Source organism: Petromyzon marinus, chromosome 31 (genome assembly GCF_048934315.1).
Source record: "Petromyzon marinus isolate PM22_M1 ecotype Great Lakes invasive population chromosome 31, UKy_Petmar_22M1.pri1.0, whole genome shotgun sequence".
NCBI classification, from domain to species: Eukaryota; Metazoa; Chordata; class Hyperoartia; order Petromyzontiformes; family Petromyzontidae; genus Petromyzon; species Petromyzon marinus.
This window is the reverse complement of record NC_133697.1, coordinates 3505887-3520222: the sequence shown is the minus strand read 5'-3', so window position 1 is coordinate 3520222 and position 14336 is coordinate 3505887. Positions and strand designations below refer to the sequence as shown.

Sequence of the window (14336 nt, the reverse complement as noted above, 5' to 3'; positions counted from 1 at the left end):
CTGGGTCTGTCCCGTGACCTGCCAACAGCGAGAGCCTTCCACACCACGTGATCACCCCAAACGTGCACCTAACCCGGTGCGAGACAAGTGATGACATCACTGCCACTTGAGTGATGAATGACACTTGGTGTGGGTTGTGTGATAGTGGTGTGAGTGTTGTTGGTGGCGAGAAGCGGTGGTGTGGATGGTTCTGATGGTATTCAAATACTGTCATGGGTATTCAAGGTGGCCATCCTATGAAGAGACTGGGCCCTGCCATGGGAGTGAGGATTTGACGTGGATTCGCCAGTGAGGCTGCTGAGAGAGTGAGAGCCGAGTGTGTCTACCCTACTCCCCCGCGCAACTCCTGGGGCGTACAGGGGCCCGGGGTCAGTGTATAGGGGCCACGGTCGCGCCCTTCTCACACTGGACAATGGGTGAATGAATGAGTGACCAGAGTGAGGCGTGATATTGGCCAACGGCGGCCGTGAGACCGCGACGCCGACAGTGAACCCCATGCCGAGTGACGCGCGTGCATTGAGATGCGAGCTGTGGTGCCACGCTGGAGGTTGGATGGTTCACGGGAGGGTTGACGAGTCGGAGAGCGGTGGTAGCTCCTCCTCGAGGCTTGGTGCCGTTATCCCTCCCGGCTCCTCCACCTGCGCTCCGCCCCAGCCCCTGACGGGAGCCGGGCCAAAGGGACTGGGCTCGCGACCCTGGGAGCCGCCCCGCTCCTTATTCGGGCTCGGAGCCCCGCTCTCACGGGTAATTATAGCGCGGCAGGGTGACGCGCGGCGAGACGAGGCTAAACATGGAGCTGAGCGCGGAGTGGCTCCTCCTCCACCACCGCTCCTCCCGCTCATTCCCCCCCCCCACCTCCTGCTCATCTTCCTCTCCCTCCTCCCGCTTATCTTCCTGCTCCTCTTGTTTCTTCCCATTGCTCCTCCCGTGTCTTCTGCTCCTGCTCATTTTTCTCCTCCTCATCTTCCCGTGGCTCGTTTGTCCTGCTGCTTCTAATCGGCCCCGCTCATCTCCTGCTCTTCCTCCTCCTCTCCTCCTTCAGCCCTCGACCGCAGCGGGGCGGGGGTGAGGGGCCCTCTGCCCACGCGACGCTGTCATCAGCTGTGACGCCGAGCATGTGGCGTGTTAGTGATGATGATGATGATGTTATTGTTGATGTTTGTTGATGTCTGCAGAACTCCTGCACTGTGTCGCGCAGGAAGCGAGTGCCCTTTAGTCACCACTGACCGCCAAACACGATTTGAATCCACACCCTTCAACTCTGCAGGAACTAATGCGCGTGTCTAACAGAGACACGTGACAGTTCACCAGCCTTGTGAGCTCCTCAATGCTTGCTTTAATTGTGCACTCCCTGAAGGAATACCGTGTGGCTGATGTGCTGTGTAAAGCAAACTTTTATTTATTTAACGTGGAGAGACAAAGGTGGTGAGCCGATGCGAATTGTCCGGTTGTTTATTGCGTCACGTGGCGGATTTGGTAAACATGGCAGAGGCGCGGGGAGGGAGGGGATTTGTCGTTCGCAGTGCGGCGAACAGTGCGGATAACGGGGATGGTAATCCTGGTGACAGAGTAACGGGGCTGGTGACAGAGTAACAGGGTTGGTAATCCTGGTAATAGAGTAACGGGGATGGTAATCCTGGTAACAGATTAACGGGGCTGGTGACAGAGTAACGGGGTTGGTAATCCTGCTGACAGAGTGACGGGGCTGGTAACAGAGTAACGGGGCTGGTAATCCTGGTAACAGAGTAACGGGGCTGGTGACAGAGTAACGGGGCTGGTAATCCTGGTGACAGAGTAACGGGGCTGGTAATCATGGTGACAGAGTAACGGTCGCTGGTGACAGAGTAACGGGGCTGGTAATCCTGGTGACAGAGTAACGGGGCTGGTGACAGAGTAACGGGGTTGGTAATCCTGGTAACAGAGTAACGGGGCTGGTGACAAAGTAACGGGGCTGGTAATCCTGGTGACAGAGTAACGGGACTGGTGACAGAGTAACGGGGTTGGTAATCCTGGTAACAGAGTAACGGGGCTGGTGACAGAGTAACGGGCTGGTGACAGAGTAACGGGGCTGGTAATCCTGGTGACAGAGTAACGGGGCTGGTGACAGAGTAACGGGGCTGGTAATCCTGGTGATATAGTAACGGGGCTGGTGACAGAGTAACGGGGCTGGTAATCCTGGTGACAGAGTAACGGGGCTGGTAATCCTGGTGACAGAGTAACGGGGCTGGTGGCAGAGTAACGGGATTGGTGACCGTCGCTCGCTATCCCCCGGGCGGGGGAAGCCCCTCGCAGGGTTCCCCGTGACGTCACGCGGAGGCGGCGCGCGCGCCGTCGCGCTCCTTGTTTGGGCATCAAATACCAAACATGGGGCTCGGCTTCTATAAATGGCAATGACCGCTTCACGCGGCGGGCCGGAGCGCTCCGCCGCGTGAAGCGCAAATCTAATCGGCGCTCGGGCCAGCTCGCCGAGGCCTCGCAACGGGTTCCGCTGCTCGCGCCGAAGCCGTCGGGACCCTGGCAAGGGGCTCTCGGTCGCGGTCTGGGGCGCCGGGAGTCGGCGGACGCGCGCGCACTATTTGCGGGCGCGGCGTGACACGCGTGCTGCGCGTGTTTATGGGGCCGCGCGCGGCGGCCGCGTGCGACTCGGGGCCGGGAGACCGCGCCCCGCATGGAGGGGCCCGTTTCGCGCTCCGCGCCTCGCATGGAGACCCCGAATAGGGGGCCCGCGGCCGGCTCCGGCCTCTCCCTGCGGGGTCACTCCGACTGCAAGATGTCCGAGGGGGCCTCTGACGATAGCGACGACGACAGCCTCGGCAGCGGTGAGGCGGCGGGGGCGGTAGCGATGGCCCAGGGGGGTCCCGGCCGCGACGGGGTCTCTGGGGGGCCCTGCTTCCCCGGGCGCGACCCCATGGAGCCGGGGCGCGGCGCGGCGCCCCCGGGACTGAAGCCCGGCAAGAAGACGCGCGGTCGCGTCAAGATCAAGATGGAGTTCATTGACAACAAGCTTCGGCGGTACACCACGTTCAGCAAGCGCAAGACGGGCATCATGAAGAAGGTGAGGGGGGGGGTACCCCGGGAGAGGTGGGCCCAGACGGGGTGGTGGTGGGCGGGGGGGTCGCTGTGGCCGATGCGCTGCGTTCGTGAGGTCTTGAGATCTCGCTCAAGACCATCGGGGTCGTGAGCGGGTCCTGTGCACCTCGGCTCGGGTCGGGCTGCGCGCGTGTGGTTGTGGTGCTGCTGCTGCTGATGGTGATGATGACGATGGTGCTGTTGGCCCAGTAGTCGGTTGAAGGCAGTAACGGGAGATCATCAGGGTGTGTGGTGGTGGTGCTGGACGGCTGTGGTGCATGAGAGTGACGATTATCTGAGCCGGTTCTGGGCCTCACCTAGGTAGACTCAGCCTCAAATGAGTACCTGGTGCGGTGTGTAAAATATCGTCACTGGTGCTGGTCACCCCCCCCCCCCCCCCCGTGTGCCGTGCCGGCCTTCATAGGTGCTCGCTAACAGCACTTGCCCCAACAGTCTGTTAAGGCTACAAGGGGGAACTTTGCCTATGCGTGCGTCGTTTGTCACTGCACGGCCGCCCCGTTATAAGGAGTGGTGGCGCAGTGGTTAGGGCACTGCGCTACGAACCCGGCTACTGCAATTCGATTGCCGCTCAACACCGGGGACGAATATCTGAACCTGTTCTGGACCTCCCCTAGGTTAACTCGGCCTTAAATGAGTACCTCGTAAGGTGTCTTAACATCAGCATTGGGGAGACAAAGGCGGCTGGGCATGGTAGCGGCCACCCACCTGGCGACCTTCATCGGTGCTCGCGAACAGCACTTGCCCCAACAGTCTGATAACTGATATATGGGTGATGTGTGTTAGTGTTAGTGTGTGTTAGTGTTTCTGTGTTAGTGCGTGCTAGTGTTAGTGTGTGTTAGTGTTGCTGTGTTAGTGTGTGCTAGTGTTAGTGTGTGTTAGTGTTGCTGTGTTAGTGTGTGCTAGTGTTGCTGTGTTAGTGTGTGCTAGTGTTAGTGTGTGTTAGTGTTGCTGTGTTAGTGTGTGTTAGTGTGTGTTTGTGTGTGCTGGTGTGTTCTGGTGTGTTAGTGTGTGCTAGTGTTAGTGTGTGTGTGAATGTTGCTGTGTTAGTGTGTTCTGGTGTGTTAGTGTGTGCTAGTGTTAGTGTGTTAGTGTTGCTGTTAGTGTGTGCTGGTGCTAGTGTCTGCTAGTGTGTGCTAGTGTTAGTGTGTGCTAGTGTTAGTGTGTGTTAGTGTGTGCTGGTGTGTTAGTGTGTGTTAGTGTGTGTTAGTGTTAGTGTGTGCTAGTGTTGCTGTGTTAGTGTGTGTTAGTGTTTGTGTGCTGGTGTGTTCTGGTGTGTGTGAGTGTTGCTGTGTTAGTGTGTGTTAGTGTGTGTTAGTGTGTGCTAGTGTGTGCTAGTGTTATTGTGTGTTAGTGTGTGTTAGTGTGTGCTAGTGTTAGTGTGTTAGTGTTGCTGTTTAGTGTGTGCAAGTGTTAGTGTGTGCTAGTGTTAGTGTGTGCTGGTGTGTTCTGGTGTGTGTTAGTGCGTGCTAGTGTTAGTGTGTGTTAGTGTTGCTGTGTTAGTGTGTGCTAGTGTTAGTGTGTGTTAGTGTTGCTGTGTTAGTGTGTGCTAGTGTTGCTGTGTTAGTGTGTGCTAGTGTTAGTGTGTGTTAGTGTTGCTGCGTTAGTGTGTGTTAGTGTGTGTTTGTGTGTGCTGGTGTGTTCTGGTGTGTTAGTGTGTGCTAGTGTTAGTGTGTGTGTGAATGTTGCTGTGTTAGTGTGTTCTGGTGTGTTAGTGTGTGCTAGTGTTAGTGTGTTAGTGTTGCTGTTAGTGTGTGCTGGTGCTAGTGTCTGCTAGTGTGTGCTAGTGTTAGTGTGTGCTAGTGTTAGTGTGTGTTAGTGTGTGCTGGTGTGTTAGTGTGTGTTAGTGTGTGTTAGTGTTAGTGTGTGCTAGTGTTGCTGTGTTAGTGTGTGGTAGTGTTTGTGTGCTGGTGTGTTCTGATGTGTGTGAGTGTTGCTGTGTTAGTGTGTGTTAGTGTGTGTTAGTGTGTGCTAGTGTGTGTTAGTGTGTGTTAGTGTTATTGTGTGTTAGTGTGTGTTAGTGTGTGTTAGTGTGTGCTAGTGTTAGTGTGTTAGTGTTGCTGTTTAGTGTGTGCAAGTGTTAGTGTGTGCTAGTGTTAGTGTGTGCTGGTGTGTTCTGGTGTGTGTTAGTGTGTGCTAGTGTTAGTGTGTGTTAGTGTGTGCTAGTGTTAGTGTGTGTTAGTGTGTGCTAGTGTTTGTGTGTGTTAGTGTGTGCTAGTGTTAGTGTGTGTTAGTGTGTGCTAGTGTTAGTGTGTGTTAGTGTGTGTTAGTGTTGCTGTGTTAGTGTGTGCTGGTGCTAGTGTGTGCTAGTGTTAGTGTGTGCTAGTGTTAGTGTGTACTAGTGTGTGTTAGTGTGTGCTAGTGCTAGTGTGTGCTAGTGCTAGTGTGTGCTAGTGTGTGTTAGTGTGTGCTGGTGTGTTCTGGTGTGTGCTAGTGTTAGTGTTGCTGTGTTAGTGTGTGCTGGTGTGTTAGTGTGTGTTAGTGTGTGTGAGTGTTGCTGTGTTAGTGTGTGTTAGTGTTAGTGTGTGTTAGTGTTAGTGTGTGCTAGTGTGTGTTAGTGTTGCTGTGTTAGTGTGTGCTAGTGTTAGTGTGTGTTAGTATTAGTGTGTGTTAGTGTGTGTTAGTGTGTGTTAGTGTTAGTGTGTGTTAGTGTGTGTTAGTGTTGCTGTTTAGTGTGTGCTTGTGCTAGTGTGTGCTAGTGTTAGTGTGTGCTGGTGTGTTAGTGTGTGCTAGTGTTAGTGTGTGTTAGCGTTGCTGTGTTAGTGTGTTCTGGTGTGTTCTGGTGTGTGCTAGTGTGTGCTAGTGTTAGTGTGTACTAGTGTTTGTTAGTGTGTGCTCGTGTTAGTGTGTGCTAGTGTTAGTGTGTGTTAGTGTGTGCTAGTGTTAGTGTGTTTTAGTGTTAGTGTGTGTTAGTTTGTGTTAGTGTTTCTATGTTAGTGTTGCTGTGTTAGTGTTGCTGTGTTAGTGTTGCTGTGTTAGTGTGTGCTAGTCTTGCTGTGTAAGTGTGTGTGAGTGTGAATGTGAAGTGTTGCTGTGTTCGTGTGTGTGCTAGTATTGGTTGTTGGTAGTGTGTGTGCTAGTGTTGGTAGTATGAGTGTGTGCTAGTGTTGGTAGTGTTGGTAGTGTGTGTGTGTGCTAGTGTTGGTAGTGTGTGTGTGTGTGCTAGTGTTGGTAGTGTGTGTGTGCTAGTGTTGGTAGTGTGTGTGTGTGCTAGTGTTGGTAGTGTGAGTGTGTGTGTTAGTGTTGGTAGTGTGAGTGTGTGTGCTAGTGTTGGTAGTGTGTGTGCTAGTGTTGGTAGTGTGAGTGTTAGTGTTGGTAGTGTGAGTGTTAGTGTTGGTAGTGTGAGTGTGTGTGCTAGTGTTGGTAGTGTGTGTGTTAGTGTTGGTAGTGTGTGTGTTAGTGTTGGTAGTGTGTGTGTGTGTGTTAGTGTTGGTAGTGTGTGTGTGTGTGTTAGTGTTGGTAGTGTGTGTGTGTGTGTGAGTGTTGGTAGTGTGTGTGTGCGTGAGTGTTGGTAGTGTGTGTGTGTGTGAGTGTTGATAGTGTGTGTGTGTGAGTGTTGGTAGTGTGTGTGTGCTAGTGTTGGTAGTGTGTGTGTGCTAGTGTTGGTAGTGTGTGTTAGTGTTGGTAGTTTGAGTGTGTGTTAGTGTTGGTAGTTTGAGTGTGTGTTAGTGATGGTAGTGTGTGTGTTAGTGTTGGTAGTGTGTGTGTTAGTGTTGGTCGTGTGTGTGTGTTAGTGTTGGTCGTGTGTGTGTGTTAGTGTTGGTAGTGTGTGTGTGTGTGTTAGTGTTGGTAGTGTGTGTGTGTGTGTTAGTGTTGGTAGTGTGTGAGTGTGTGTTAGTGTTGGTAGTGTGTGTGTGTGTTAGTGTTGGTAGTGTGTGTGTGTGTTAGTGTTGGTAGTGTGTGCTAGTGTTGGTAGTGTGTGTGTGTGCTAGTGTTGGTAGTGTGTGTGTGTGTGTGCTAGTGTTGGTCGTGTGTGTGTGTGTGCTAGTGTTGGTCGTGTGTGTGTGTTAGTGTTGGTAGTGTGTGTGTTAGTGTTGGTAGTGTGTGAGTGTGTGCTAGTGTTGGTAGTGTGTGTGTGCTAGTGTTGGTAGTGTGAGTGTTAGTGTTAGTAGTGTGTGTGTTAGTGTTGGTAGTGTGTGTGTGCTAGTGTTGGCAGTGTGTGTGTGCTAGTGTTGGTAGTGTGTGTGTGCTAGTGTTGGTACTGTTGGTAGTGTGTGTGCTAGTGTTGGTAGTGTTGGTAGTGTGTGTGTGCTAGTGTTGGTAGTGTGTGAGTGTGTGCTAGTGTTGGTAGTGAGTGTGTGCTAGTGTTGGTAGTGTGTGTGTGTTAGTGTTGGTAGTGTGTGTGTGTTAGTGTTGGTAGTGTGTGTGTGCTAGTGTTGTTAGTGTGAGTGTGTGTGCTAGTGTTGGTAGTGTGAGTGTGTGTGCTAGTGTTGGTAGTGTGAGTGTGTGTGTTAGTGTTGGTAGTGTGAGTGTATGTGTTATTGTTGGTAGTGTGAGTGTGTGTGAGTGGTGGTAGTGTGTGAGTGTTGGTAGTGTGTGTGTTAGTGTTGGGTGTGTGTTAGTGTTGGGTGTGTGTTAGTGTTGGGTGTGTGTTAGTGTTGGTAGTGTGTGTGTGCTAGTGTTGGTAGTGTGTGTGTGCTAGTGTTGGTAGTGTGTGTGTGCTAGTGTTGGTAGTGTGTGTGTGTGTTAGTGTTGGCGGTGTGTGTGTGCTAGTGTTGGTAGTGTGTGTGTGCTAGTGTTGGTAGTGTGTGTGTGCTAGTGTTGGTAGTGTGTGTGTTAGTATTGGTAGTGTGTTGGTAGTGTGTGTGTGTGTGTTAGTGTTGGTAGTGTGTGTGTGTGTTAGTGTAGGTAGTGTGTGTGTTAGTGTTGGTAGTGTGTGTGTGTGTGTGTTAGTGTTGGTAGTGTGTTAGTGTTGGTAGTGTGTTAGTGTTGGTAGTGTGTGTGTTAGTGTTAGTGTTGGTAGTGTGTGTGTTAGTGTTAGTGTTGGTAGTGTGTGTGTTAGTGTTGGTAGTGTGTGTGTGTGTTAGTGTTGGTAGTGTGTGTGTGTGTGCTAGTGTTGGTAGTGTGTGTGTGTTAGTGTTGGTAGTGTGTTAGTGTTGGTAGTGTGTGCTAGTGTTGGTAGTGTGTGTGTTAGTGTTGGTAGTGTGTGTTAGTGTTGGTAGTGTGTGTTAGTGTTGGTAGTGTGTGTGTTAGTGTTGGTAGTGTGTGTGTGTTAGTGTTGGTAGTGTGTGTGTGTGTGCTAGTGTTGGTAGTGTGTGTGTGTTAGTGTTGGTAGTGTGTGTGTGAGTGTGTGTGCTTGTGTTGGTAGTGTGTGTGTGTGAGTGTGTGCTAGTGTTGGTAGTGTGTGTGTGAGTGTGTGTGCTTGTGTTGGTAGTGTGTGTGTGTGAGTGTGTGCTAGTGTTGGTAGTGTGTGTGTGTGAGTGTGTGTTAGTGTTGGTTGTGTGTGTGTGTGTGTGCTAGTGTTGGTTGTGTGTGTGTGTTAGTGTTGATAGTGTGTGTGTGTTAGTGTTGGTAGTGAGTGTGTGTGTGTGTTAGTGTTGGTAGTGAGTGTGTGTGTGTGTTAGTGTTGGTAGTGAGTGTGTGTGTGTGCTAGTGTTGGTTGTGTGTGTGTTAGTGTTGGTAGTGAGTGTGTTAGTGTTGGTAGTGAGTGTGTGTGTTAGTGTTGGTAGTGAGTGTGTGTGTGCTAGTGTTGGTTGTGTGTGTGTTAGTGTTGGTAGTGAGTGTGTGTGTTAGTGTTGGTAGTGTGTGTGTGTTTATGTTGGTAGTGAGTGTGTGTGTTAGTGTTGGTAGTGTGTGTGCTAGTGTTGGTAATGTGTGTGTGTTAGTGTTGGTAGTGTGTGTTAGTGTTGGTAGTGTGTGTGTGTTAGTGTTGGTAGTGTGTGTGTGTGTGTTAGTGTTGGTAGTGTGTGTGTGTGTTAGTGTTGGTAGTGAGTGTGTGTGTGTTAGTGTTGGTAGTGTGTGTGTTAGTGTTGGTAGTGTGTGTTAGTGTTGGTAGTGTGTGCTAGTGTTGGTAGTGTGTGTGTTAGTGTTGGTAGTGTGTGTGTTAGTCGTGTGTGTGTGTGTGTGTTAGTGTTGGTAGTGTGTGTGTTAGTGTTGGTAGTGTGTGCGTGTTAGTGTTGGTAGTGTGTGTGTGTTAGTGTTGGTAGTGTGTGTGTGTGTTAGTGTTGGTAGTGTGTGTGTTAGTGTTGGTAGTGAGGGTGTGTGTGTGCTAGTGTTGGTTGTGTGTGTGTGTGTGTGTTAGTGTTGGTAGTGAGTGTGTGTGTGTTAGTGTTGGTAGTGTGTGTGTGTGTGTGTTAGTGTTGGTAGTGTGTGTGTTAGTGTTGGTAGTGTGTGTGTGTTAGTGTTGGTAGTGAGTGTGTGTGTGTGTTAGTGTTGGTAGTGAGTGTGTGTGTGTGTTAGTGTTGGTAGTGTGTGTGTGTGTGTTAGTGTTGGTAGTGTGTGTGTTAGTGTTGGTAGTGAGTGTGTGTGTGTGTTAGTGTTGGTAGTGAGTGTGTGTGTGTGTGTTAGTGTTGGTAGTGAGTGTGTGTGTGTGTTAGTGTTGGTAGTGTGTGTGTTAGTGTTGGTAGTGAGTGTGTGTGTGTGCTAGTGTTGGTTGTGTATGTGTGTGTTAGTGTTGGTAGTGTGTGTGTTAGTGTTGGTAGTGAGTGTGTGTGTGTGCTAGTGTTGGTTGTGTGTGTGTGTTAGTGTTGGTAGTGTGTGTGTGTGTTAGTGTGACACTTGAAGCGAAGTCTGCGCCGCACACGTGACACGTGACGGGCGTCCGCGAGAAACTGGAGACGCGGCGGTGAAAGTTGCACGTGGTGTTGGGGGGGGCACGAAGTGGGGGGGGCACGAAGTGGGGGGGGGCACGAAGTGGGGGGGGGCACGAAGTTGGGGGGGGCACGAAGTGGGGGGGACACGAAGTGGGGGGGGGCACGAAGTGGGGGGGGGCACGTTTGGGGGGGGTGTGGAGGGACTCTGCTCCCGGGTGGCGAGGGGGGGTGATGATGTCCGACTCTCTGTGTCACGAACCACGTGGCCGTCAGCCGCGGCTGTCCTAGCCGCGTCACTCGCGTGTCAAATCATCACCACCCCCCCCCCCCCCGCGTGTCGGTCACGTGATTAATCCCGTCCCGTCACGTCTGTTGATCACCCACGATGGTCACACACACCGATCACCAGGTGGTCGCAGCATTTATGTAAACTGAAACTATTTTATTTTAATTTTTGCCGGGGTGTAAGGTCCCACTGAAGCGACCTGCCCACAGATGATCTGTGTGTCGTGAACGGTCCGTCACGAACAACACTGCCGCCTTAAAGATGGTGCGGGGTGGGGGGGGGGGGGTTGGCGACACACAGTGTACGTCATCGATGACGTTTCGGGCAATGACCCTTTTTCAACATACACGTGTCGTGCCTTCATCCTCCTGCTGCCACCCCCCCCCCCCTCCCACGCAGGCGTACGAGCTGTCCACGCTGACCGGCACGCAGGTGATGCTGCTGGTGGCCAGCGAGACGGGCCACGTGTACACGTTTGCGACGCGCAAGCTGCAGCCGATGATCACGAGCGAGAGCGGCAAGGCGCTCATCCAGACGTGCCTCAACTCCCCCGACTCGCCACCGCGGCCCACGGCCGCCGCCGCCGCCGCCACGGCACCTGACCCTGGCGCCGAGCAGAGGATGAGCGCCAGCGGATTCGAGGAGACGGAGCTCAGCTACCAGATCGGGGAGCCGGACGTCATGGAGGACAGCAAGGTGGGAGCGGTGGGTGTTGGAGGGTAGCGGGGGGGGGAGAAGAGCGTGTGTGGGCGCATGCGTGTGTGTGTCTGCGCGTGTGTGTGTGTGTGTCTGCGCGTGCGTGTGTGTGTGCGCGTGTGTGTGTGTGTGTGTGCGCGTGTGTGTGAGCGGTTGTGTCGCGGTTAGCGCTACGCTGCGCTACGAACCCGGCCACCGAGTTCGATTCCCGCTCACGGCCAACACCGGTGATTATCTGAACGGTCCTTGGCCCTCCCCTAGGTCGACTCAGCCTCAAATGAGTACCTGGTGCGGTGTGTAAACATTTCCACTAGGGAGACAAAGGCGACAGGGCGTGGTGTTGGCCACCCACCCCCTCGTGTGTAGTGTCGGCCTTCATAGGCGCTCGCTAACGACATTTGCCCCGACAGTTTGTTACAGGCTGTACGAGGAATCTTTGTTTTTATTGAAATATTCAGAATCACAAATGTATATTTATCCTGGAGGAATCCGATGAGCTATGAAGCTATTTTTTCCCCAGATTTCCAGTAGGGACGTGCCAGCGAGTTATATCTACAAATGACACGATACTTTTGTTTCCGAGACCAGGCTCACAGGCCCAAATCCTGCCGTGGCCAGTAACAAACAGCACCATCCAAGTTGTAATAGACAAAGGAGCGCAGACGCTGCCTGACCTGAGCAAGGTTATTTGTGAGACGAGCTTGGGAGAGGAGACGTGGGAGGGAATTCTGAAGTGGAGCAGTGGCGGAGGGAAGAAGCAGAAAGAGGAGTGTCTGTGGCCTGCAGTGTGGTGAGTGGGTGAGTAAGGGAGTGGGTGAGTAAGGGAGTGGGTGAGTAAGGGAGTGGGTGAGTAAGGGAGTGGGTGAGTAAGGGAGTGGGTGAGTGATTGGGTGAGAAAGGGAGTGGGTGAGTAAGTGAGTGAGGGAGTGGGTGAGTAAGGGAGTGGGTGAGGGAGTGGGTGAGTAAGGGAGTGGGTGAGTGAGGGAGTGGGTGAGTGAGTGAGTGAGGGAGTGGGTGAGTGAGTGAGGGAGTGGGTGAGTGAGGGAGTGGGTGAGTAAGGGAGTGGGTGAGTAAGGGAGTGGGTGAGTAAGGGAGTGGGTGAGTAAGGGAGTGGGTGAGTAAGGGAGTGGGTGAGTGAGGGAGTGGGTGAGTGAGTGGGTGAGTAAGGGAGTGGGTGAGTGAGGGAGTGGGTGAGTGAGGGAGTGGGTGAGTGAGTGAGGGAGTGAGTTGAGTGAATATATTGTTGTGACTCTGTGTGCTGGTTGAACACAGTACGGACGGGACTAAAGGGTCAGTGTCTGGTAGAGCGAGTCCTCAACGCAGGTGGAGGAATCGATGGGCGACGTTCACGCGAACCGTAAACCATGGCAGTAGCGAGAGGAGGGGGATACAGAGGCGACTGATGAGCGAGCGACCGGCGATGTCCCGGTGAGTGGTGGACCATGAGTCGACCTCGATGCTGCTTTATGTCGAACTATCTCAATTTTTGTGGCACAGGAACATGCGGTCGTGGCACACCAGCCACGGAACTGGTGGGGCCGCTGTGGGCGGCTGTGACTCTTTGTACCGGTGTGGTAGGGTGCAGGTGAGATTCATTGTACAGGTGTGATAGGGTGCAGGTGAGATTCATTGTACAGGTGTGGTATTGTGCAGGTGAGATTCATTGTACAGGTGTGGTAGTGTGCAGGTGAGATTCATTGTACAGGTGTGATGTGGTGCAGGTGAGATTCATTGTACAGGTGTGATGTGGTGCAGGTGAGATTCATTGTACAGGTGTGATAGTGTGCAGGTGAGATTCATTGTACAGGTGTGATAGGATGCAGGTGAGATTCATTGTACAGGTGTGGTAGAGTGCAGGTGAGATTCATTGTACAGGTGTGGTAGTGTGCAGGTGAGATTCATTGTACAGGTGTGGTAGTGTGCAGGTGAGATTCATTGTACAGGTGTGATGTGGTGCAGGTGAGATTCATTGTACAGGTGTGATGTGGTGCAGGTGAGATTCATTGTACAGGTGTGATAGGGTGCAGGTGAGATTCATTGTACAGGTGTGATGTGGTGCAGGTGAGATTCATTGTACAGGTGTGATAGGGTGCAGGTGAGATTAATTGTACCGGTGTGATAGGGTGCAGGTGAGATTCATTGTACAGGTGTGATAGTGTGCAGGTGAGATTCATTGTACAGGTGTGATAGGATGCAGGTGAGATTCATTGTACAGGTGTGATAGGGTGCAGGTGAGATTCATTGTACAGGTGTGGTAGTGTGCAGGTGAGATTCATTGTACAGGTGTGATAGGGTGCAGGTGAGATTCATTGTGCAGGTGTGATAGGGTGCAGGTGAGATTCATTGTACAGGTGTGATGTGGTGCAGGTGAGATTCATTGTACAGGTGTGATAGTGTGCAGGTGAGATTCATTGTACAGGTGTGATAGTGTGCAGGTGAGATTCATTGTACAGGTGTGATAGTGTGCAGGTGAGATTCATTGTACAGGTGTGGTAGTATGCAGGTGAGATTCATTGTACAGGTGTGATAGTGTGTAGGTCAGATTCATTGTACAGGTGTGATAGTGTGCAGGTGAGATTAATTGTACAGGTGTGATAGTGTGCAGGTGAGATTAATTGTACAGGTGTGATAGGGTGCAGGTGAGATTCATTGTACAGGTGTGATAGTGTGCAGGTGCGATTCATTGTACAGGTGTGATAGGGTGCAGGTGAGATTCATTCTACAGGTGTGATGTGGTGCAGGTGGGATTCATTGTACAGGTGTGATAGGGTGCACGTGAGATTCATTGTACAGGTGTGGTAGGGTGCAGACAGTGGTGGAAATGGGCCGGCATATGACGTACGCACCTCCATTCATCACGGCTAGCTATGTACGGTGCGAACCAAGTTCTACATACATCCGCACGGCACTTCCAGTTGAACCTACAGCCGCACTGGTAATTTACACGGGATGCTGCACGATGAATGATGTTCAAAATGGGATTCTAAATATCCATGTCCACCGCTGGGTTACAGCTCATTGGGCAGGTGTGATGGACAGAAGGGCAGCTGTGGGTCGCCGTGCGTGTGTGTGTGTGAGCGCACTGTGAGCAGGCGTGCGCTTTACCTGGCTCCCCGTCGCGCTGATCCCACTCGCGCACGGGGGAGGAGCGGAGTAGACAGGCGGCTGGGAGGGAACTCAGGTGCGGGGCTTGGAGGCGGTGGCGGGGGGGGGGGGTGCGTGATGCGCAGGGAGTTGCCGGGTGGCACGTGGCGAGCGTGGCGCGTGTGCGAGGATGATAACGCCGCCATCGCAGCGCTGCCGTCGTGTCGTCGTCGTTGCTGTGGCCGCCGCTGTTACGGTTTTGCGCCGAGCTCCAGTTCAGCGCAGCGCTCGGCGCGGGCGCTGGCTGCTGCTGTACGAAGTGAAACGGAGCCCATCGGTTGTGCTGAATAAACGGGACGACGTGGGGGGGGGGGGGGCTGGGCTGGGCCCGCCCTCCGCGCCCTCCGTGCCCGTGCCCCCCCCCTCCCTCC

The 14336-nt window shown here is 52.7% G+C and overlaps 1 protein-coding gene across 3 annotated transcripts in view; it reads left to right on the top strand.

Moving 5' to 3' along the window:
* Positions 1 to 848: 848 nt before the first annotated feature.
* The window catches only part of LOC116947666 (serum response factor-like), a 29162-nt gene continuing 15674 nt past the window's right edge, over positions 849 to 14336 (top strand). The window contains exons 1-2 of one of the 3 annotated variants that reach the window (XM_032963659.2): positions 849 to 3055; positions 10525 to 10830. In XM_032963659.2, the coding sequence (XP_032819550.2) occupies positions 2669 to 3055; positions 10525 to 10830 (693 nt within the window). In that variant the 5' untranslated portion in view covers positions 849 to 2668. The remainder of the gene's footprint in view (positions 3056 to 10524; positions 10831 to 14336) is intronic. The other 2 variants (XM_032963661.2, XM_032963660.2) reach the window with 2 other exon arrangements.